The 22,527-nt window shown below is 45.7% G+C and overlaps 3 protein-coding genes across 3 annotated transcripts in view; 2 read left to right on the top strand and 1 right to left on the bottom strand.

Annotated features, from left to right (window-relative positions):
- Window positions 1-22,527, top strand: part of LOC123757574 (FMRFamide receptor) — a 687,359-nt gene that overhangs the window by 558,413 nt on the left and 106,419 nt on the right.
- On the top strand, window positions 10,573-11,424 carry LOC138366336 (heterogeneous nuclear ribonucleoprotein M-like). Its single transcript, XM_069327368.1, has one exon. It carries the CDS (start codon window positions 10,573-10,575, stop codon window positions 11,422-11,424), a length of 852 nt encoding a protein of 283 aa, XP_069183469.1.
- Window positions 14,502-15,137, bottom strand: LOC138366334 (uncharacterized). The gene is made up of 2 exons (XM_069327367.1): window positions 15,120-15,137; window positions 14,502-14,903 (listed from the first exon to the last, which is right to left on the bottom strand). Exons 1-2 carry the CDS (start codon window positions 15,135-15,137, stop codon window positions 14,502-14,504), a joined length of 420 nt encoding a protein of 139 aa, XP_069183468.1.

The raw sequence follows: 22,527 nt of genomic DNA, 5'->3' as shown, positions 1-22,527 counted from the left end.
TGTAGAGGGTATTGTAGTATCTTGGTATTGTAGAGTTGTTGTAGTATCTTGGTATTGTAGAGTTGTTGTAGTATCTTGGTATTGTAGAGTTGTTGTAGTATCTTGGTATTGTAGAGTTGTTGTAGTATCTTGGTATTGTAAATCTTGACTAGTTTCCTGCTGGCTGGCTTCCTGGGTTACCTGCTTGACTTCCTGTTTTCCTGCTTGCCCTGTTGCTTGCTTCTTTGTTTCTCTGCTGGTCTGTCTGCCTGTCTGCTTATACGAACTTCAGGTATGGCCTTAAGTTGTCGTCTAACTATATATCAGTTCCTGTAGGTTTATGTCGTATGTACAATACTTTATCGTAAACTTTCTTTTAAGACGCTACAGTTGTTACACTCACTATAGCTTCACCACAATTATGACTGTGTCTAGAGTAACTATAGATACTACCACCAGTACAGTCATTACCACCACTATCAGACACCCCCCGCTAGTAACACAACTAATATCACTACGACTTCGATACTCAATACCACCACCACCATTCGTGCTACAACTATCGCCACCACCATCGTGTTCCCGGCCGCATGTCCTTTGAATAAATCAAATTTCAATTGCTGCCTCAGCGAATATAATATCCTGAGCCTTGTGCAGGGGAAAAGCTCTTGTGTGTGTGTGTGTGTGTGTGTGTGTGTGTGTGTGTGTGTGTGTGTGTGTGTGTGTGTGTGTGTGTGTAAACGTCTTACCTAGACCTCTCAAACGCCCCGAGGTTGGCAACTCTGGCCTCCTACAGCATAAAACCCTATAGTCTCCTACAATATAGAACCCTATAGTCTCCTCCAACATTGAACCCTATAGTCTCCTACAACATAGAACCCTATAGTCTCCTCCAACATAGAACCCTATAGTCTCCTACAACATAGAACCCTATAGTCTCCTCCAACATAGAACCCTATAGTCTCCTCCAACATAGAACCCTATAGTCTCCTCCAACATAGAACCCTATAGTCTCCTCCAACGTAGAACCCTATAGTCTCCTGCAACATAGAACCCTATAGTCTCCTCCAACATAGAACCCTATAGTCTCCTGCAACATAGAACCCTATAGTCTCCTCCAACATAGAACCCTATAGTCTCCTCCAACATAGAACCCTATAGTCTCCTCCAACATAGAACCCTATAGTCTCCTCCAACATTGAACCCTATAGTCTCCTCCAACATAGAACCCTATAGCCTCCTACAACATTGAACCCTATAGTCTCCTCCAACATAGAACCCTATAGTCTCCTCCAACATTGAACCCCTAGTATCTTGCAATATAGAACCCGAGCCATCTGGAGCATGCAAACCAGGCGAAATTGCACATATGCGAGCAGTTGACGATGTCAAACATCCAGCAACAAAGATTCATCTTATTGAGTGAGTCTGAGGCGACCAGCATCGCAAATTACACTCAAAATAACAACTCTCTTGATCTAAAAGCATTTGTGTGTGCTCTAAATCCTCCGAGGCATTTTAAGGCAGATTTGAAATATTTGGGAAAAAACACAGAAATGAAAGATATATATATATATATATATATATATATATATATATATATATATATATATATATATATATATATATATATATATATATATATATATATGTCGTACCTAGTAGCCAGAACGCACTTCTCAGCCTACTATGCAAGGCCCGATTTGCCTAATGAGCCAAGTTTTCCTGAATTAATATATTTTCTCTAATTTTTTTCTTATGAAATGATAAAGCTACCCATTTCATTATGTATGAGGTCAATTTTTTTTATTGGAGTTAAAATTAACGTAGATATATGACCGAACCTAACCAACCCTACCTAACCTAACCTAACCTATCTTTATAGGTTAGGTTCGGTTAGGTAGCCGAAAAAGGTAGGTTAGGTTAGGTTAGGTAGGTTAGGTAGTCGAAAAAACATTAATTCATGAAAACTTGGCTTATTAAGCAAATCGGGCCTTGCATAGTAGGCTGAGAAGTGCGTTCTGGCTACTAGGTACGACATATATATATATATATATATATATATATATATATATATATATATATATATATCACTAAGAACTCTTTGATATATGGCTTGCGCGTTCATGCAGCTTTCTCACATACATATATATATATATATATATATATATATATATATATATATATATATATATATATATATATATATATATATATATATATATATATATCAAAGGCTTTTTAGCAGTCCAAAAATATACAATGTTCCCATCCTGCTTTGTCTTGCCTTATTTTCGTTACCTTATCATAAAACTCCACGAGGTTCGTCAGGCATGATTTCCATTCTCTAAACCGTGTTGTTGTTTACTTAGAAACCTAATTCTTTCTGCGTGTGCATGTATGTGGTGTTTGTGTGTGTACTCACCTTGTTGTATTCACCGAGTTGTGCTTGCGTGGGTTGAGATTTGGCTCTTTGGTCCCGCCTCTTCACTGTCAATCAACTGGGGTACAGATTCCTGAGCCTACTGGGCTCTATCATATCTACATTTGAAACTGTGTATGGAGTCAGCCTCCACCACATCACTGCCTAATGTATTCCATCTGTTAACTACTCTGACACTGACAAAATTCATTCTAATGTCCCTGTTGGCTCATTTGGGTACTAAGTTTCCACCTGTGTCCCCTTGTTTGTGTTCCACCCGTGCTAAATTGTTTGTTTTTGTCCACCCTATAAGTGTGTGTGTGTGTGGGGGGGGGGTGAATGTGTGTGTGTGTGTGTGTGTGTGTGTGTGTTTCGTGGTACATTCTACCGTTTTTTAATATTCTGTCGAGGTATTATTTATTCTGGCATTTTTAAAAATCATTACTGCTGCTAAAAATGCACACACACACACACACACACACACACACACACACACACACACACACACACACACACACACACACACACACACACACACACACACTCCAAGGTAAAACTCTCCCACAAACAAACGCGACTCGCTGTTGTTTTCAAGAATTGCTCTCTCTCTCGCTCTCTCTCTCTCTCTCTCTCTCTCTCTCTCTCTCTCTCTCTCTCTCTCTCTCTCTCTCTCTCTCTCTCTCTCTCTCTCTCTCTCTCTCTCTCTCTCTCCCTCCCTCTGGACACGTCTGAGACTACCGCCGGAGTCTTCAAAAGCGCGGATATTAAAACTTTAACTCCTACCAACCACAGCAACACCCCCCCCCCTCTCCCTCCCCCCCTCCCCTACCCCCACGACCCCCTTCCCACCCCGCAAGAGACTTGAACTTCACACTGAGCGCTTGTGTCAGTCCGTCCGATCCGCGAGAAATTCAATTCTGTATCTTATTTTGGATTCTGTGCCTCTTCGCCCCTTTTTTGTCTGGTGGTGGAAGATATTTTTTACATCTTGTTCTTCCCCGCTTGTGTTTCGAATCCCCCTTGAGGGTTCACAGGGCTGCTGTGAGGTGTTTACTCACAGTCTCATAGAATTTTTCTGAGAGTCGGGATGCTGTGAGGGTGCTCACTCACACTCTCACAAGATGGAGGAGGTAAAGAAAAATATTTAGCAGAGGAAGGAAATAAAAAAGAGACTATGCTTTATTACTGTTTGTTCCAGGCGTGTTTTTTATTCTTTAAAATTTCAATTCGCTTCTTCTCTCATACCGTATCTTCTTCTGTCTGTCTGTCTGTCTGTCTGTCTCTCTCTGTCTCTCTCTCTCTCTCTCTCTCTCTCTCTCTCTCTCTCTCACTCTCTCTCTCTCTCACTCATTGCTGCACCACTCTCCCATCCCGCGTCCCTTACATATGTCTCTTTTCCATATTTGGTCTTCCTTTCCCATCCTTTTTTTTACATATATCTTTGTCTTTCATTCATACGTCTCCCCTTCCTTTTCCCCCCTCCTCTCCCCCTCCCATTCCCCTCTTCCCCCTTCCCGTTTTCCCCTACTCCTTCAGTAACCCTTTCTCCTTACACACCCTCTCTCTCTCTCTCTCTCTCTCTCTCTCTCTCTCTCTCTCTCTCTCTCTCTCTCTCTCTCTCTCTCTCTCTCTCTCTCTCTCTCTCTCTCCTGTTCCATGCTCCTCCTTCCCAGTCTGGAAGATATGCATCTTACTGGGTCAGGCTAGAAACTGGATGAGTGAGCAATCAGCATCATTCCTCACCATTTTCATTGTCTATCTGGCCTGTTAAGGCTCATTATCATTAACAATCAACCTCAAACCCTTCACCATACTCATCACTATCAACACCATCACCACCACTATCGTCACCATCACCTTCGTAAATATAAAGAATGAGAGGGCGTACTGGGGAAGGCTGATGGGAATGGGGTAGTTATCAGAAATAAGCTGCTAATTCAGTATGATTAGAGAACACTTGGAAGGGATATGAGACAGACTAATAGCTGGTCTGTTAGGATGGAGATCCGACGCCGGCTTAGCAGGCAGCATCGCTGTCGATGTGCCATAACCAGTCGAGGTGGATGTAACGCGAGAGTGCCACAGCTGGTGAGGTGCCACAAGACAGCCAGCTGGAGGGTGCCATACAAGAAGGTGCCATACAAGAAGGTGCCATACTGGAGGGTATACCTCGGGGCCCTTCACAGATATAGTCTGGCCTGGGATGAACACTCATTCAGCTCTCCCGTGCAAAATAGGAAAATTTTCGTGAACAAACACAAACTCACATCTTATGTGTGTCTGGAAACTGGGGAAAAAAGGGAGGCTAGGCCAGGGAGGTGACCGGGATACGAACCTGGAAGAGGCGGCAAAGGAAGAAGACGAAGCAGCTGTTGATATAGCAGCGGAGTTGTAGTCAAACGAGGCCATCTAACTTTGTTGAGAGAAGGAGGAGGAGGAGGAGGAGGAGGAGGACCTCGACGCTGTCTCAGAAGACCCCTAGAGGAAGCGGACAAGACTTCTCCCAGATAACGACCGCCGCCGGGGGGGGAGGGGGGGGGACGTGGAAAAGACGTCCAACCTTGATAAGAGCGACCAGGAACCACACAAGGGGGGTGATACGCAAAAATAAAGGAAGCACATTAGGAACGGTAGAACGGGCAGAGTTTCGTGACGAGAGGGGCATATAGTTTCGTGACGAGAGGGGGCATATAGTTTCGTGACGAGAGGGGGCATAGTTTCGTGACATGAGGGCATAGTTTCGTGACGAGAGGGGGCATATAGTTTCGTGACATGAGGGCATAGTTTCGTGATGAGAGGGGGCATATAGTTTCGTGACGTGAGGGCATAGTTTCGTGACATGAGGGCATAGTTTCGTGACATGAGGGCATAGTTTCGTGATGAGAGGGGGCATATAGTTTCGTGACGTGAGGGCATAGTTTCGTGACATGAGGGCATAGTTCCCCCTTAACTATCATTACTCATAGAGGAAGGGGGAGAAAATGGATCTTTCTCCCCCGCGAGGAGGAAAATGGAGGTGGTAGATGAGGGTGAGAAGAGAGGAAGAGAGAGAGAGATAAGAGATTGCGAAGATGAGGGAGAGTGGGAGATTGAGGAAGAGAGCAGAGAGGTGGAGGGAGACAGCGCCTGACTCCTGACACCGCCGGGGACCCCAGTCTAGCGCACAAATGCCAGAAAGAACATAGCTAGTATAAACTTACGGGCTATTCATGCCCGTGCCACCTTTCGAGTGGATTATAATGTTCATCAATCGATCAATCTGGTATGAACGTTTCCGGCGTCTGGTACACCAAGTTCCTCTCTTGGTTAGAGGAACCAGTAGCGTCGCTCAAGAGAATTCACGGGCGTACTGTGACGTCAGTATTGGCTTGGTCACTCTGGCCTTAACCGCTCTCCTTATTATTTACACCAGTTTGGCCTCGTTAACTATGTTTTGATGTAACAGAACAAACACTGACTGGTGAACAGTAGACCAGAGTACCTGGGAGTTAGTCAGCTGTCACGGGCTGCTTCCTGGGGGTGGAGCCCCTGGAAACACAAACCGAAACTGTCTCTATTTTCCGTTTGTTACAACTTGTAATAAAGTTGTTACATCTTGGCTTAACGTGTTTATGACGTATTAGAACGTTGTTACAACAAGCTATATTGGTTGTTATAACTGGTTAGGAGGTGTTAAAACTTGTTCGAACGTTGTACCAACGTCGTAGTTTCGGTGTGTGTTTGGCGGGAGCTAGGCCTGGCCAAAGGACCGGGCCGAGGGGACACTAAGCCCCCGAAATCATCTCAAGATAACCTCAAGAACCCGAGATTGCCAAACATTGTGGCAGAAACTTTCACAAAATGAATTCATGAAACGCAGCAAATAGTTTCACATCGCCAGGAATTTCAGAACTTCTCAACTTACAGACAGACACCGGCAGCTTCTGTTAATTAGGTCAGGATAGCGGGGGATAGCAGCTTCTGTTAATTAGGCCAGGATAGCGGGGGATAGCAGCTTCTCTTAATTAGGCCAGGATAGCAGGGATAGCAGCTTCTCTTAATTAGGTCAGGATAGCGGGGGATAGCAGCTTCTCTTAATTAGGTCAGGATAGCGGGGGATAGCAGCTTCTCTTAATTAGGTCAGGATAGCGGGGGATAGCGGCTATTGAGCGGAGAGAGTCCCCAGGTGATCCAGGGCTGCTATCTTGTGGGTTTGGATGAGATGCCTAACATTTTTGGAATGTTAGTCTCGCTTCATGCAGGTCGGTGTTCAATCCCCCGAGTGTTCACAAGTGGTTGGGCCACAATTCATTTTTCCCCTCCGTCCCAATCCCAAATTATTGTGATCCCTTCCTTGGGCTATATAGTCGTAATGGCTTGGCGCTTTCCCCCTTGATAGTTCCCTTCCTTCTTGTCTCTCTCGTGTGTGTGTGCATGTGTGTGTGTGTGTGTGCATGTGTGTGTGTGTGTGTGTGTGTGTGTGTGTGTGTGTGTGTGTGTGTGTGTGTGTGTGTGTGTGTGTGTGTGTGTGTGTGTGTGTGTGTACTCACCTAGTTGTACTCACCTAGTTGTGCTTGCGGGGGTTGAGCTCTGGCTCTTTGGTCCCGCCTCTCAACCGTCAATCAACAGGTGTACAGGTTCCTGAGCCTACTGGGTTCTATCATATCTACACTTGAAACTGTGTATGGAGTCAGCCTCCACCACATCACTTCCTAATGCATTCCATTTGTCAACCACTCTGACACTAAAAAAGTTCTTTCTAATATCTCTGTGGCTCATTTGGGCACTCAGTTTCCACCTGTGTCCCCTAGTGCGTGTGCCCCTTGTGTTAAATAGCCTGTCTTTATCAACCCTGTCGATTCCCTTGAGAATCTTGAATGTGGTGATCATGTCCCCCCTAACTCTTCTGTCTTCCAACGAAGTGAGGTTCAATTCCCGTAGTCTCTCCTCGTATCTCATACCTCTCAGCTCGGGTACTAGTCTGGTGGCAAACCTTTGAACCTTTTCCAGTTTAGTCTTATGCTTGACTAGATATGGACTCCATGCTGGAGCCGCATACTCCAGGATTGGTCTGACATATGTGGTATATAATGTTCTGAAAGATTCCTTACACAAGTTTCTAAAGGCCGTTCTTATGTTAGCCAACCTGGCATATGCTGCTGATGTTATCCTCTTGATATGAGCTTCAGGGGACAGGTCTGGCGTGATATCAACCCCCAGGTCTTTCTCTCTCTCTGACTCTTGAAGTATTTCATCTCCCAAGTGATACCTTGTATCTGGTCTCCTGCTTCCTACCCCTATCTTCATTACATTACATTTGCCTGGGTTAAACTCTAACATCCATTTGTTCGACCATTCCTGCAGCTTGTCCAGGTCTTCTTGAAGCCTCAAGCTGTCCTCCTCTGTCTTAATCCTTCTCATAATTGTTGCAGTTGCAACAACTGCAGTTGTTGTTGTTGTTGTGTGTTTGTGTGGTCACCGTTCGTCTCCGCCCTCGATGCTCGAGAGATCCAAGTTCGTTAATCCAGCCGCCAAACCCTCCCCCTGTTTCTGATTGAAAAGCGGTTTACACACGACTCACAACTGATGACGTCCGAACACTCCCAGAACAAGTGCTTCCCTCACGTCCTCTGTTCGAACCACAGGCCTATAAATCCCTCACCCACGTGCTTCGAAGACAAATAATCGCCAACAGACCCTAAACAGCTAACCTAACCTACGCCTAACTATACGTAGAATTTTTATGTATAAGAATATTAATTTATATATGAGAACAAACCAATTTTGAATACACAGTATGTTAAAATTGATGAATGCTTCGGGGGGGGGGGGGAGGACGGCCGCCGCTTTAACCAGCCTAGTGTGAAGACAGGTTGGGCCGCGTGGTGGTGGTGCTTCCGTGTGTGGTATAGTCATTCCTGGCTTAACGGACCACTTCACTGATGATTACTTAACATTACTCTCTCTCTCTCTCTCTCTCTCTCTCTCTCTCTCTCTCTCTCTCTCTCTCTCTCTCTCTCTCTCTCTCTCTCTCTCTCTCTCCACTATTTAGCTATAAATTTAGCTTTCGGGTCAGCAGAAACATTTCCTGCAAATCCAATTTATCTGAGGGAATATTTTGTATGTACCTTCCTTGTTATTCGGAACATTTACCCCAAAAAGGCTGGAAGGATACATCAGGCGATATATATATATATATATATATATATATATATATATATATATATATATATATATATATATATATATATATATTTATATATAGGATAAATAAACATAAGTCAGTATAACGACTTATGCAGTGTTCACAGACTCACTATCCGTGTTCACAGATTCACTATATCCGAGTACACAGATTCACTATATCTGTGTACACCTAGTAAAAGGATTCTTAAGCAGAAATTCCGTACTCAGAGGAAGGCAGAAATATGCGCTTCTGCTCCGAGTCTGCCGGTCTATATTAGACCCTAAAGGCAACTTCAGAAATTTTAATATATATATATATATATATATATATATATATATATATATATATATATATATATATATATATATATATATATATATATATATAATAATGACTAATAAGAGTAAATCAGCATTATAATTAATTGTTTCTTTTATATTAATCTTTATATTAAAGCAATAATCTTTACCGTCCTTTTAATTACCGAGGCCTGACGCGCCGTGTTGTGTATAATGTATTTATTGTGTATGGCAACATACACAATAAATGTGTATTAATTCTAACGATAGTTACAATGAAATATAAAAGAAACAATTAATTATAATGCTGATTTACTCTTATTAGTCATTATTATAATAAAAACATTATATATATATATATATATATATATATATATATATATATATATATATATATCGAGAGAGACGAATATACCAAAAAAGGGTGACGAAAACAACCATAAATGGTGAGAAAGATGAGGTATACGAATAGGAATGAATGAATGAATAGGAGGGGATAAAGAGAATAGATGTTCTATCCCCCCAACAACATTTTGGGGGGCCCCCTAGCCATAACATTGTGTATTATAATATGTCAGGCTACTAAGCACCCAGACAGCGCGGCTGGCAGACTCATCATTCCTAAGACAGTGAGGGATTAACCTGATATATCCACCCCGCCATACTGGAGGAGGGCGAGTGTGTGTGTTGTTTTGGGCTAGCGAGTGGCGGGAAGAATATTTCGGGTAGACTCGTTCTACTCTGGTGACGTCAGGGGGGCCTCAAGTGACCAATGAGCGCATTCGCTGTGGTAGTGACGTCATGGTTTGTTTTGATTCTGCCAATGTTCGATTTGATGATGTTGATTGTGTTTAGTAATATTCAGGAGGTTCTAGCCATTGGGGCGCTGTCTCTGATATCCTGGGTTTCAAAATGTTGAATTCGTCGAGTTTTGCTGAATCGAGGAAACGTGTCTCAAACCGCACCTAAATTGGTGAAAGGAGTTCTGATCTCTCTCTCTCTCTCTCTCTCTCTCTCTCTCTCTCTCTCTCTCTCTCTCTCTCTCTCTCTCTCTCTCTCTCTCTCTCTCTCTCTCTCTCTCTCTCTCTACACAAGTGGGTACAGGAGCATATGGCTTCTATCTTCTGTTAATTAGCCCCTTTAGAGCTTTCCTTGACTATAGCACATGGTAAGCCTTATCCTACTAGTTTCTCCCCCCCCTGGAACACGACCCACCAATCGGATAAGAACCAGGTACCCAGTTACTGCTGGGTGAAGAGAGGCGAACAGTTGACAATTGGTGCCTAATCGCTTCACTCAATCCAGTCTTGCTTCATTTGACTCAGCCTTGCTTCATTCGACCCATCCTTGCTCCATTCGACCCATCCTTGCTTCATTCGACCCATCCTTGCTTCATTCGACCCAGCCTTGCTTCATTCGACCCATCCTTGCTTCATTCGACCCAGCCTTGCTTCATTCGACCCATCCTTGCTTCATTCGACCCATCCTTGCTTCATTCGACCCAGCCTTGCTTCATTCGACCCAGCCTTGCTTCATTCGACCCAGCCTTGCTTCATTCGACCCATCCTTGCTTCATTTACCCGGTGATGATAGTCGGTAGCCTCGCGGCCCCTCCACTAAATGACCTTTGATCTGGCACTGAGGACGTCTCCTGCGGCTTGTATCCATCAGGTAATTAGTACCTTGTGTCAGAGCCCGACCTTGGCATGGTTCTGGACGACCTTGGCATGGTTCTGGACGACTTTGGCATGGTTCTGGACGACCTTGGCATGGTTCTGGACGACCTTGGCATGGTTCTGGACGACCTTGGCATGGTTCTGGACGACCTTGGCATGGTTCTGGACGACCTTGGCATGGTTCTGGACGACCTTGGCATGGTCCTGGACGACCTTGGCATGGTTCTGGACGACCTTGGCATGGTTCTGGACGACCTTGGCATGGTTCTGGACGACCTTGGCATGGTTCTGGACGACCTTGGCATGGTTCTGGACGACCTTGGCATGGTTCTGGACGACCTTGGCATGGTTCTGGACGACCTTGGCATGGTTCTGGACGACCTTGGCATGGTTCTGGACGACCTTGGCATGGTTCTGGACGACCTTGGCATGGTTCTGGACGACCTTGGCATGGTTCTGGACCTTGGCATGGTTCTGGACGACCTTGGCATGGTTCTGGACGACCTTGGCATGGTTCTGGACGACCTTGGCATGGTTCTGGACGACCTTGGCATGGTTCTGGACGACCTTGGCATGGTTCTGGACGACCTTGGCATGGTTCTGGACGACCTTGGCATGGTTCTGGACGACCTTGGCATGGTTCTGGACGACCTTGGCATGGTTCTGGACGACCTTGGCATGGTTCTGGACGACCTTGGCATGGTTCTGGACGACCTTGGCATGGTTCTGGACGACCTTGGCATGGTTCTGGACGACCTTGGCATGGTTCTGGACGACCTTGGCATGGTTTTGGACGACCTTGGCATGGTTCTGGACGACCTTGGCATGGTTCTGGACGACCTTGTTCATGTTAGAGGTGCCCTTTCTCAACATTACAAATAAACTTTTGTAATAAAAATACATTACCTTCCTTTTACTAATAAATGTATAATCACTCAAAAGTTTGTATAAATACATATACAATCGTATTTAAAACTACTAAACCAAAGGATATATTATGGATATATTCATTACTATTTTACGATTAAATACAAATAGTATTATCCTTTTGGGGAAAAATAATAAAGTGGGTAATTTATATGTCCAATTTAAAAGAATTTTTGGGGATTCAGCTGTAGGGGGATGAGCCATCTTGGCACGTAATCACTGTGTACCGAGAGGTGACAAGAGGATGTCCAGGAAGGAACCTGGAAAACGTGAGATGGGCTGGGGGGAAAAGTAGCTGGCTGCTCTTGGGTCTCTTGTTGCTTTGATGAGTCTAGAACCCAGATACTTGAAGAAAGTACTTGACGCTTCTGGCGTCCGAGGAACACGGTGAAGAGGGATATGGAATAGGTGTAAGGGAAAGCATCAAAGTGGAATGGGAGATGACCACTCGTAATAAAATGGAATTGTGATGGATAAGAGAATAAGTAGAGAGAGTTGAAGAGGGAGATGTGGGTTTTTACCTATCAGTGACTAGCTGGGAGTGAGCTCTAGCTCTCTAGCCCCAGCCTACTAGCCTCGTTGCATCTGTTATACTATAACTTAACTATTCTGGTGGTTCTTGAACCTGTCATTAAAGTTGTGGATGGAGTTGGCGTCGACATGTTCCTCTCTCAGTACATTCCACGTGTTGACCACTCGTCCAGGGTACGAATACTGCCTCTGTTTCTTCCACTGATGTGTGTGGCCAGTCCACTTGTGTCCTCTTGGCCCTCCTTTCTCTCCACTTAAAGAGGCTGTGCTTGTTCACCGTGAGTGTGTGTGTGTGTGTGTGTGTGTGTGTGTGTGTGTGTGTGTGTGTGTGTGTGTGTGTGTGTGTGTGTGTGTGTGTGTGTTTACTAGTTGTGTTTACTAGTTGTGTTTTTGCGGGGGTTGAGCTTTGCTCTTTCGGCCCGCCTCTCAACTGTTTACTAACTACTACTTTTTTTTTTCCCCCACACCACACACACACACACCCCAGGAAGCAGCCCGTGACAGCCGACTAACTCCCAGGTACCTATTTACTGCTAGGTAACAGGGGCACTTAGGGTGAAAGAAACTTTGCCCATTTGTTTCTGCCTCGTGCGGGAATCGAACCCGCGCCACAGAATTACGAATCCTGCGCGCTATCCACCAGGCTACGAGGCCCCCTCAATGTGTGTGTGTGTGTACAAGACGCCAGGAAAGGACAAACCTACACACACACACACACACCCATTCAACGCCATCGAAAAGTCAATATCAATTATCGACTCAAGGAAACAGAAGACACTTTTCCACCAAACTTCCGCGTCTCTGAGCTGAGCAAGACGTTGCTGGCTCTGTACGACAGTGTGTGTGTGGCACAATGCATCAAAGGGCCAGGCATCCTCTCTTGGCACCTCATTAATAGTGCCACTGCTTTGTCACACGCATCTGACGTTTGCCCGTCAAGTCACCGCCGTGATTACTTTGACAAGATGCTTTGATGACCTTCCATCACTTTGACATATTAGCATTTAATGCTTGATTTACTCTGCTCCCCTTTCTTGAGCGCTCAGCTTTCTCACACACTTTGTCTCTCCCCTTTCTCTCTCTGCCTGGTTCTGTCCAGAGTGAAAAGGGTGTTTTTGTTCAATGTTTATAACCTTTAGTATTTTATATGTTGTGATCATGTCCCCTCTGTAGCTGTCTTATCATACTTCGGCTCGTATTTTTTAGAATTATGCATTTTTTTTTTTTTTTTTGAAGAATATGTGTCTCTAAGTCACACACTTAGCTCGCTCACTATACAACCCCACCCCCCCACTCCCCCATACATTGTTTTCGAGTCAACCCCCTTTCACAATAATCCGATTTAATCCCTGTGTGTGCTATTCTGCGGCCATTAATCCCCGCGTCTGCTAATCCTTCGCAAATTAATCCCTTCAGACCTCCTAATTGGGCGCGAGCGAGTAAGCGCACGCCGCGCGCAGTTTGGCGTAGTTCTTTGAATTGTGTAGTGTGTGTGGGGGGGGGGGATGGAAGCCAAGTTAAATGACTATTTGGACCCTCATTTGACCCGACAATTTTTGTGTGCGAGTCGAAGCACTTGGGCATTGAGCGGAGCGGCTCTTGTTATCCAGTGGTAAATGGAATAACTTTGGATTTAGGAAAGACCTGGGGTAAATACTGGTTTGGAAACGTGGGGGGTTGTTGATTTGTGGAACAGATTAGCGGGTAACTTCATCATAGACGGGGTGATAACTTGATTGTTTCAAGCGTAGGTTAGACAGTTGAACAATTTTGGTTTGGGTGGATGGGTTTTGAAACCCATCTAGTTAATGGGTTTCCCCCTCTCCCTCTCTCCCTTATTCATGCTGGATGAATGGGTCGCCTCATTCGTGAGTGAAGGTCCGTGTGCTGGAGCCTGAAACTTGGTCCACACTGCTAACGAACGACTTCTTAACTATTGAGAGCTCGTCAGGGGGGCCCTTCTCTCCCCCTCCCCCAAGTCTTACAAGAGAGGGGGGAGTGGGGGATCGAACTTGGTCGAGTTCTGTCTCCTTAAATTCGAAATAATTTGGGAGTATGGCTTGCGCATCACAGCCAAATTGATCAATTAACCTGTTGATAAAGAGTTATTAGTTGGTTAATAATCTTAATGATATTCACTCACAAAAAAATATTAGTTTGGTGTTTGTTAAAGCGTGAGTGTTTATCATTATATATTTATTGTTTATTTTATGTATTGTCATTGTAAATCAACGTAATTCATTATTTGGCACTAAATGAAGGAATTAATAGTGTATGGGACTCTGCATGTGTTGTATTGGAGGTCATTATAGATGTGGTGTATCGGAACACATTATAGACGTGTTGTATAATAAGGCATTATAGATGTATTATACACTTCTCACAATGAAAACATGTATAATGTAGCCCAGGAACTCTTCAATAGTCACTAATCTCAGGACACACTCATGCAAAATATGACAAAGGGAGCATATTTACTTTTTTCCTACGAGACAATCGAGTCAAATCTGAGAGAAGTCTATCTGTGTTTTGATGTAAACTTTCTCTACCTGTGTCTTGCTGGAAACTTTCTCTACCTGTGTCTTGCTGGAAACTTTCTCTACCTGTGTCTTGCTGGAAACTTTCTCTACCTGTGTCTTGCTGGAAACTTTCTCTACCTGTGTCTTGCTGGAAACTTTCTCTACCTGTGTCTTGCTGGAAACTTTCTCTACCTGTGTCTTGCTGGAAACTTTCTCTACCTGTGTCTTGCTGGAAACTTTCTCTACCTGTGTCTTGCTGGAAACTTTCTCTACCTGTGTCTTGCTGGAAACTTTCTCTACCTGTGTCTTGCTGGAAACTTTCTCTACCTGTGTCTTGCTGGAAACTTTCTCTACACAATCATTCGTGAGGCTAAGACTAGGAAACTGGTGTAGGGAAGTGGCATCCACTGTATTCTCCCGCCATTAAATATCCAATTTTTGTCCAACACTCACTATAGCAATACAGGGAATAGTGTTCGTTTCCTGGTGAGGGATATACCCGGCGGTACCCGGGTACCCTCGTCCTCCTCCCCCCTTCCCCCTTCTCGATCCTCATCCCACCTTTCCCTTTGTTTTCACCTCCTCTCTTCCTTCTCTCACCTCTCCCACCCTCTCCATCTTTATCCCTCCCTCTCTCCTTCCTTTTCTCTCATCATACTTGATTCATTTTCTCTCTCCTCCCTTTCCAAAATATCTCTCCCCTTTTCCTCCTTTCTCTCTCCCTCTCTCCCACCGCCACTCCCCCCAATATATATATATATATATATATATATATATATATATATATATATATATATATATATATATATATATATATATATATATATATATATATATATATTGGTGTATACTGGCAGCAGGTTTTCTTTCAAACATGTTTCATTGAATATGACCGCATATTCTGTATTTATTATTTTCTGGTTTAGGGCTTCTATCCCTCTAACTATTTTCTTAGCATCAGGGCTTAATTGGAATAGGAGTTCTCCAAAACTCATTTTCGTACTTTTAAGGTGAAGAAAAGAAGTGATTTACTATAGAGTGTATTACACTTATTTGTATAATTTGCACGACGTTTCGAACCTCCATGGTTCATTCTCAAGTGAACAATCTTACAATACTAGTTGATTTTATACCCGCATTAGGTCAGGTGATAATACAATTAAGGTGAAAAACATGGGGGGATACATAAGGGATAAACATAGGGGCTGCAGAAGGCTTATTGGCCCATACGAGGCATCTCCTATCTAAACACAAAGATTAATCCAGTGTAATTGGCCTGTTATGTTGGACATTGTCTTCTGTGTTGGCATCGATATGTTCTTGTCTTGTCCTTACTCTCATGGTGGGTAGAGTAAATAGTTCCGTGATTTGGGTGTTCATGGTAGGTCGCTCTATTCTTATGTGGTCTCGATCATATCTACACTTGAAACTGTGTATGGAGTCAGCCTCCACCACATCACTGCCTAATGCATTCCATTTGTCAACTACTCTGACACTGAAAAAATCTTTCTAGTGTCTCTGTGACTCATTTGGGCTCTCAATTCCCACCTGTGTCCCCTAGTGCGTGTGCCCCTTGTGTTGCGTGTGTGAGTATGAGTGTGTTTGTGTGGCGTTGAGTGTGTCACGGGCGGAAGTGACAAGTGTGGGGAGAGGAGAAAACAAAGTGTGTGTGTGTGGTGGGGGGTGACAAATCTATTCCTTCAGATTATATTTCCCATTCTCCATCAGCAACGCAAAGCATCTCTGTTCGTGATAGCCCAAGAGACAACGGACAAATCCACAAGGGCCGTGACGAGGATTCGAACCTACGTCCGAGAGCATCCCTGTCTTAGTCCCAAGAGACAACGTCTCTCTAACTCTCTCTCTCTCTCTCTGGTGGAGAGGTTGAGGACGTCTTGAACCACAACCCGCATCTCGGCTCATAAAGATGAGAGTTCTGAGCAGCGCGCTGTCTAGGCCAGATTCCAGGAGGTGCTTTAATCCATGGACACAGTTGATGCGCTGCCTGGCCACTGTCTGCGGGCCACCGTCTGCGGGGCCACTGTCTGCGGGGCCACCGTCTGCGGGGCCACCGTCTGCGGGCCACCGTCTGCGGGGCCACCGTCTGCGGGCCACCGTCTGCGGGCCAACTTCTGCGGGCCACCGTCTGCGGGCCACCGTCAGCGGGGCCTCCGTCTGCGAGCAGGTTCTATGGGCCAAGTTCTGCGGGCCACAGGAGAAGCTGGGAGCTACCTGGGATTACCTGGGAGAGACCTCAAAGGCCATGATTAATGCTGGGGCCAGGATTAAGGGTGGGGAGCTGGAATTAAGGGTGGGGGGCTGGGATTAAGGGTGGGGGGGATGGGATTAAGGGTGGGGGGGGCTGGGATTAAGGGTGGGGGGCTGGGATTAAGGGTGGAGGGGCTGGGATTAAGGGTGGGGGGGGGCTGGGATTAAGGGTAGGGGGCTGGGATTAAGGGTAGGGATGGTAAGTATAAGGGTACAACTATTTTTGTTTTCCTTGAATATGTCTAGGGCTTGGACAAGGCATCTCCGTTCGTAGCTGACATTCACACGGTTCTCTCCTAGTGCTGGGGGAGTGTGGGATGTAGGAACTGCCTGTGGGGTCCTCTCTGGGGTACACTCTGGGATCCGCTCTGGGGTCCACTCTGGGGTCCGCTCTGGGGTCCGCTCTAGGGTCTTAGCGTCCCCGCGGCCCGGTCCTCGACCAGGCCTCCTTTTTGTTACACATCCCCCAGGAAGCAGTCCGTAACATGCAGCTGTCTAACTCCCAGGTACCTATTTACTGCTAGGTGAACTGGGGCATCACGGTGAAAGACGCTCTGCCCATTTGTTTCCGCCTCCACCGGGAATCGAACCCGGAACCTCAGGTCTACGAATCCAGAACGCTGTCCACTCAGCCGTGAGGCTGGGAGAGAGAAGAGATGGGAGGAAGAGAAGGATGGGGGAATTACGTGGAAGGGAAGAGGGCGGCGAGGGAAGGTAGCCATGCTGGTTTCCAGGGGAGGAAGGGGCAAGGGGGGGGGGAGGAAGAGGCAAGGGAGGGGGGAGATAGGGTAAAGGGGGATTAGGGGAGGGGAAGGCAGATTCTGGGAAGAAATGAGAATCTGAGAAGCGAAGATGGGAGTTATGAGAGAAAGAGGACTAAATAACGATATAGGTCATAAGTGGCTATATGAAGAGAAGAGAGAGAGAGAGAGAGAGAGAGAGAGAGAGAGAGAGAGAGAGAGAGAGAGAGAGAGAGAGAGAGAGAGAGAGAGCAAGGACACCCGAGCGACCCAATGCATCGGAAAGCAAGTCCTCTATACTGCCAAATCCAAAGGGAAAGGCAACCGAGTGAAGGCGGGAAAGGGGATGGGAAGAACAAGAGAGAGGGGCGGGGAGAAGAGAAAGGGATTACGGGAACATGGACAGAGAAGAGGAGAGAGAGAGACGAAGGGAGAAGAAGGGGCGAGACGGTGGCTTTTGGCACGCCAGCAAAATTCCAAGAACTTCCACTTGGCAAGATAGCTTTCGATGCCTCACCGGCATCCTGGAAATGAAGAGGATTGAACGCGTTCACTGACCCAGGTGAACGAGAAGGGAGGAAGGGAGGGAGGGGGGAGGGAAGGAAGGAAAGGAGGGAAAGGGAGGGGGGACAGGGGAAAGTTCCCAAGGGGGCACTGTGCTTCTGGGAGGGAACGTCCCTGGGACTGAAAGGTGTTTAGGTAAGGGACATTTTAGGGACTGAAATGTTCCATTAAGGGAGCGTAGGAGGTGGGGGGAGGGGGAGGGGGGTTGACACATGTGGGGTGGCGGTAGAGAGAGAGAGAGGGAGAGGGAATGTTCCACGGAAAACAGGTCATCTTCATCATATCTGAGTGAGAAACATGAAAGTCTAACTTTAGGTACGTTGGTGTGGAGAAAGAAAGAGAGAGAGAGAGAGAGAGAGAGAGAGAGAGCCGTGTGTAATGTCTCTCTCTCTCTCTCATTAATCAGCCCCCTCCACCACCCGCATAACAGGAAAGTCTCCTGGTGTGTGGGAAAAAAAGTAGCTGGGTTTCGACATATTATTTCCCCTTCTCTGCCTCCTTCATTCTCTTCTCCTTTCCCTTCCCAGCTCTTTTGTATCCTTCCCCTTCCGCCCTTTCCTCTCCCTCCCCAGCGTCCCCTTCCCAACCTCCCCTCTTCCTCATTGTCTCCTGCCATCCCTGTTCTCTCTCATTGCTAGACCTGTCATCCAAAGGCTTTTCCGAAGGGATATATCGACACATGTCGCGATACATCGACGCGGCGATTAAATAATGGGCTTCGAAGTCGCCGCCTCGCCATTATCGAACTCAGTTCTTCAGTTCGCGCGCTCCCGCCCATGGCACGAGTGAGTTCGAAGTGTCTTTTCAAGTCGCTGAAAAGAACACGGCTCTTCGATCTAGCTTAATTGGGTTTATTGCTCGGCCATGGAAGAGGGGAATATTAAAAGGGGAATGATTACTTTATTTAAGGGGGGGGGAATGATTACTTTATTTAAGGGGGGGGGGAATGATTACTTTATTTAAGGGGGAAGGGTAGAGGAGAAATGTTATAACATTAGCTGTGTTTTGTTACGTTCAGTTGGTGACAACATGTGTGTCATAGTGGTCTTGTAGGTGTTGATGGTGACGGTGTTGGAGGCAACATGTGACACAGTAGTGAGGACTGAAAGATAGAGGTGTGAGTAATGAGTATAGTGAAGTCAAGTACACTTCCAGGACTGGGAAGATGTGGAGCCATTATAGACGGGTGAAAAAAGCGTGAGACAGAGAGACAAGAGGGAGCAAAAGGGAGGAGGTACAGCAGGAAATGGCTACCACAACACAAGACGCTCAGCTTCCCTGTAACTGTACCCTGTACCACCCCCGAAACCATTATATCCCTTCATCTATTACGTACCGTTATTTTGGCTCCATTCTCTGTATTATATCATCTGTTTCTTTCTGAATTCTCTATAACATTTTCGTGTTTCTGAAAGACTACCTAAATCGCTTGTATTTCAAGCCACAGTTCACGCCAACATGTAAGTCCCCGACCCGAGCTGACCTCTTAAAAGTGAAGCCAACTAAGTCTTTAAAAGCCTGAATTTCTTGTGAGGTTATAAGCCTCAAAACGACCCAATACCCCGCGCTCTTGGCTCCCAGGCTAAAGGCTGAAGCCTTTTTCTGGCCTCTGGTCAAGTAAAAGGTCAACAGTTTTCAAGCCTTTTTGAGGAAAATTAATGTTTTATGCCCCGGACTGACTAAGAGATGATTAGCCTTTTGAGGTTATCTTGAGATGTTTTCGGGGCTTTTTTTTTTTAGTGTCCCCGCGGCCCGGTCCTCGACCAGGCCTCCACCCCCCAGGAAGCAGCCCGTGACAGCTGACTAACACCCAGGTATCTATTTTACTGATAGGTAACAGGGGGATAGTGTGAAAGAAACTCTGCCTATTGTTTCTCGCCGGCACCTGGGATCGAACCCAGGACCACAGGATCACAAGTCCAGCGTGCTGTCCGCTCGGCCGACCGGCTCCCCTAGGAGCCTGGTCAGAGTACTGTGAGTTAATCATGTTTGCTACAGTGAGAAGTGTGAGGTGTGACTATGAGCTCTTCTGAGAGAAGTGGTGTAGCAACAATCCACTTGAACGGGTCGATACAGCGCCTGTTTCACCCGCTGGATCGTCGTTCGAGACCCACCAGATAATCCGAGTGATTGGGCGCCGTTCTTGTAACACCCAATCCCCCGTCTTCCGTCTATTGCCTTCGGTTCGGTGTCGGGGTTAACGCTCGTTAACCTCTGGAGGGTTATTAAGGCCACCAGAAGAGTTGGCAGGTAAGTATATACTTTAGTCCTGAGTATAGTTCAGTACTTAAGTCAGCTTTGTGTGTGTATATACGGGGTATACCTCTCGGGGTATATATATATATCCCCTAGCTGTCATCACTGACATTCCAAGTGCCACAAAGTTGTACTAACTTAGTGCTTTCTCCTGAACAACTTATTTTATCTTGGCAGGAAAAGTAAGGTGTCATTTCATAAATCCCTCCTTCCCTCCCCTGATATCTCCTCTCCCCCTTCCTCCTTCCCTTCCTCTCCCTTCCCCTTCTCTCCCTTCCTCCCACTGTTCCATCACTATTCCTCAAGTACCCATCGTGCTGGCCCAAGATGGCGTCCGACTCCGCGGTATCTACCTGTCAGAACACAAATCACACCCAAGCAATTTATTCCGAGTTATCAGCAGAGTTTGCGAGAGAGAGAGAGTGCTGGGGGTCGAAGAAACGGAAGAACCTTCTAATATGTGAGTCTGCGAGCCGCTCCAAGCAACAGCCTGGTGGACCAAACTCTCACAAGTCAAGCCTGGCCTCGGGCCGGGCTTGGGGGAGTAGAAGAACTCCCAGAACCAGGTATCAAGCAGGGGTCCAGTGGCAGAACTGGTTACAGGATTAATTACTGTTATAGATGAATAGAATGACACGAGTTGCAAAATGCTGAATGTCTTCATATAAGATTTGTGTCATTTTGACAACCTGATGTTTAAGTCAGGTGTAGTTGACGGGTGTTGTGTCTTGGTGCAGGTGTGCCAGAGGGCAGGTGTGCCAGAATGCAGGTGTGCTCAGGTGTGGACATTATCTAGTGCCTCTCCCCCCCCCCTTCCCAGCCCTCCTATTTGGGTTATAATGGCAGGGTCTCTCTCTCTCTCTCTCTCTCTCTCTCTCTCTCTCTCTCTCTCTCTCTCTCTCTCTCTCTCTCTCTCTCTCTCTCTCTCTCTCTCTCTCTCTCTCTGTTTCTGGTTGTTTCATGTTTCACTTATTTTATGCCTAAACTTTGTGTATATATATGTGTGTGTGTGTGTGTGTGTGTGTATTTACTATTTGTGCCTGTAAAATCGAGCTATTAGCTCTTGGACCCCGCCTTTCTAACCGCCGGAATATAATGTACTGACTCCTAACCTATTTTCCGCTATAATGTATTATATATTTATATTCTCTTCTAGAACACACACACATACACAAACACACACACACACACACACACACACACACACACACACACACACACACACACACACACACACACACACACACACACACACACACACATCCCTAGGATGCAGCCCGTAGCAGCTGTCTAACTCAGATCTGGGCCGGGATTCGAACCCGGCCGGGCCTTAGAACTACAAAAAACTCTCCCCCTCTCATTAAAAATGTTCTTGTGAGTCGAGCTTCAGCTCCCGGGCTCCACTTTTTTTCAGACACTTTTATTCATAACTTGCTTTAATCCTATAGACACAATATATATATATATATATATATATATATATATATATATATATATATATATATATATATATATATATATATATATATATATAACTTTAGAACACTTTCCCACCAGGAGACTCGAACCCTAGCCAGCACAGAAGCCTTCCAGCAACTGGCATAACAGGTACGCCTTAACCCTCTGCACCACCGCTCAGACCCTTAAAAGAGATGGTAATTTCGGAGTATTTAAATACCCCAAAGACCAACACCTCCCAAGAGCACCAGAGCAAGTGAGGGGTCATTTAGACGTTAATTTCATCAAGTCCCTGTTAATATGGGAAGACACAGTGTCTCTGCTTAAGGCACAACTCTCCTAAACACGAGAGTTAAGTATACAACTTTAGAACACTTTCCCACCAGGAGACTCGAACCCTAGCCAGCACAGAAGCCTTCCAGCAACTGGCATAACAGGTACGCCTTAACCCTCTGCACCACCGCTCAGACCCTTAAAAGAGATGGTAATTTCGGAGTATTTAAATACCCCAAAGATCAACACCTCCCAAGAGCACCAGAGCAAGTGAGGGGTCATTTAGACGTTAATTTCATCAAGTCCCTGTTAATATGGGAAGACACAGTGTCTCTGCTTAAGGCACAACTCTCCTAAACACGAGAGTTAAGTATACAACTTTAGAACACTTTCCTCACTTGACCCCTCACTTGCTCTGGTGCTCTTGGGAGGTGTTGATCTTTGGGGTA

This window comes from Procambarus clarkii, chromosome 19 (genome assembly GCF_040958095.1).
Source record: "Procambarus clarkii isolate CNS0578487 chromosome 19, FALCON_Pclarkii_2.0, whole genome shotgun sequence".
Classification (NCBI taxonomy): domain Eukaryota; kingdom Metazoa; phylum Arthropoda; class Malacostraca; order Decapoda; family Cambaridae; genus Procambarus; species Procambarus clarkii.
The sequence above is the reverse complement of the archived record's forward strand: the minus strand, read 5'-3'. Positions and strand labels throughout refer to the sequence as shown.